The sequence below is a fragment of the Pinus tabuliformis genome, chromosome 3_2 (genome assembly GCF_031772625.1).
Source record: "Pinus tabuliformis cultivar Carrire ecotype Pingquan chromosome 3_2, CPIR1, whole genome shotgun sequence".
NCBI classification, from domain to species: domain Eukaryota; kingdom Viridiplantae; phylum Streptophyta; class Pinopsida; order Pinales; family Pinaceae; genus Pinus; species Pinus tabuliformis.
Window position 1 is genome coordinate 948,520,711 of NC_142302.1, and position 1,393 is coordinate 948,522,103.

At 43.9% G+C, this 1,393-nt stretch overlaps 1 protein-coding gene across 1 annotated transcript; it reads right to left on the reverse strand.

Moving 5' to 3' along the window:
- Nucleotides 1-244: 244 nt before the first annotated feature.
- On the reverse strand, nt 245-1,003 carry LOC149183773 (uncharacterized). Its single transcript, XM_089415077.1, has one exon. The coding sequence runs from the start codon at nt 1,001-1,003 to the stop codon at nt 245-247; it is 759 nt and encodes a 252-aa protein (XP_089271203.1).
- Nucleotides 1,004-1,393: the final 390 nt, after the last annotated feature.

Here is a 1,393-nt window from a genome sequence, read left to right on the forward strand (position 1 = left end):
TCCTAGATTTCTGCTTCCAGAGAATTTCTTCCTGCTTTCTTCTCTCCTCCAATTGATTATGAATGTGCCTTTCCAGTTCCAGAGTCCCGTCCTTGTATCCCTCTGTGATTATCTATTGCTGGAGATCTCTCATTTCTTTGTTGAGGTCTTGTTGGGCCTGAAAGATGTTGCCAAAAGTCTCTTTATTCCAGCGTTTGATTTGGGCTTTTAGGAATTTGAGCTTCTGTTGAAACTGGAACATTTTTTATCCCTCTGGCGCAGAGAAGTTGTTCCAGGTGAATCTGATGAAGTCGTTGAAGGCGGGATGGGAAAGCCAAAATGCCTCAAATCTGAATGGACGTCTGGTTGAGTCGCCTGGCCGTTGCCATTGGAGAGAGATAGGCCAGTGGTCGGATCCGGAGTATGGAAGAATGGATGCTGAGAGGTCGCCGCCGAGATGCACTGCATTATCCGAGATGAGGAATCTATCAAGTTTTGAAGCAATTTGATGCCGCCCAGCCCTGCGATTGCTCCAAGTGTGCATTCCATTGGAGGTTTGCATATCTATTAGCATATTGTTGTGGATAAAATCTTTGAAGTGGTCAGTTTCCTGTTCCAACCTGGCTCGACCTCCCGTCTTTTCCTCTAACTTGGTGATCATATTGAAGTCTCCTCCAATGATCCATAGAGGATGGTCTCTATTGGAGTTGAGTGCTTCTATGGTGTCTAGAAGAGCAATTTTGTTGGCTGCTTCCTGTGGAAAATAAACATTGGTGAGATGACCATGAATGTTGGTGCCAATAATATGAAACGTTGCCTGAATAATGTTATGGGAGGCATGGAAATTTGAAAGCGTTATTGCTTGCGTATTCCAGGCAATTGCCAATCCTCCAGAAGCACCTGACGCGTCCACAGCAACCGAGTGACAACCTGGCCAAGCTTTTGAAAGGATGTTTCCCAGAGTGTTACTGTTGCATTTTGTTTCCTGCAGAAAGAATATCTGGGGCTGTTCCTGCTTTATCATATTTTTAATCATTCTGAGTTTCCCGGGGCTATTGAGCCCTCTTAGATTCCATGAAGTGAGCTTCATGATTCACTATTAGTAGTGGGATTGTAATACTTTGTCAATTTAGCATATCTGCCTAAGTCAACCAGGATTTTCCCTATGGCTATAGTTTGCTGGAGATCTATCTTTCTTCCGCGTTTTTTGGAGTCTTTTGGAAGGAGGTAGCCGTCCCATTGACTTCCTGGTTGTATTCCCAATTGTTGTTGCTGATAGGCTCTGGATATGATAACTTCCAGAGTACTAAGCTGATGCGCTTGGATTTTATCATACTCCTTCTTTCTGCATACTTGTTCCAGCTCAAAAATGTCTAGACCGCCAAGATATATGCTTTCTGGTTCTTCATCCATG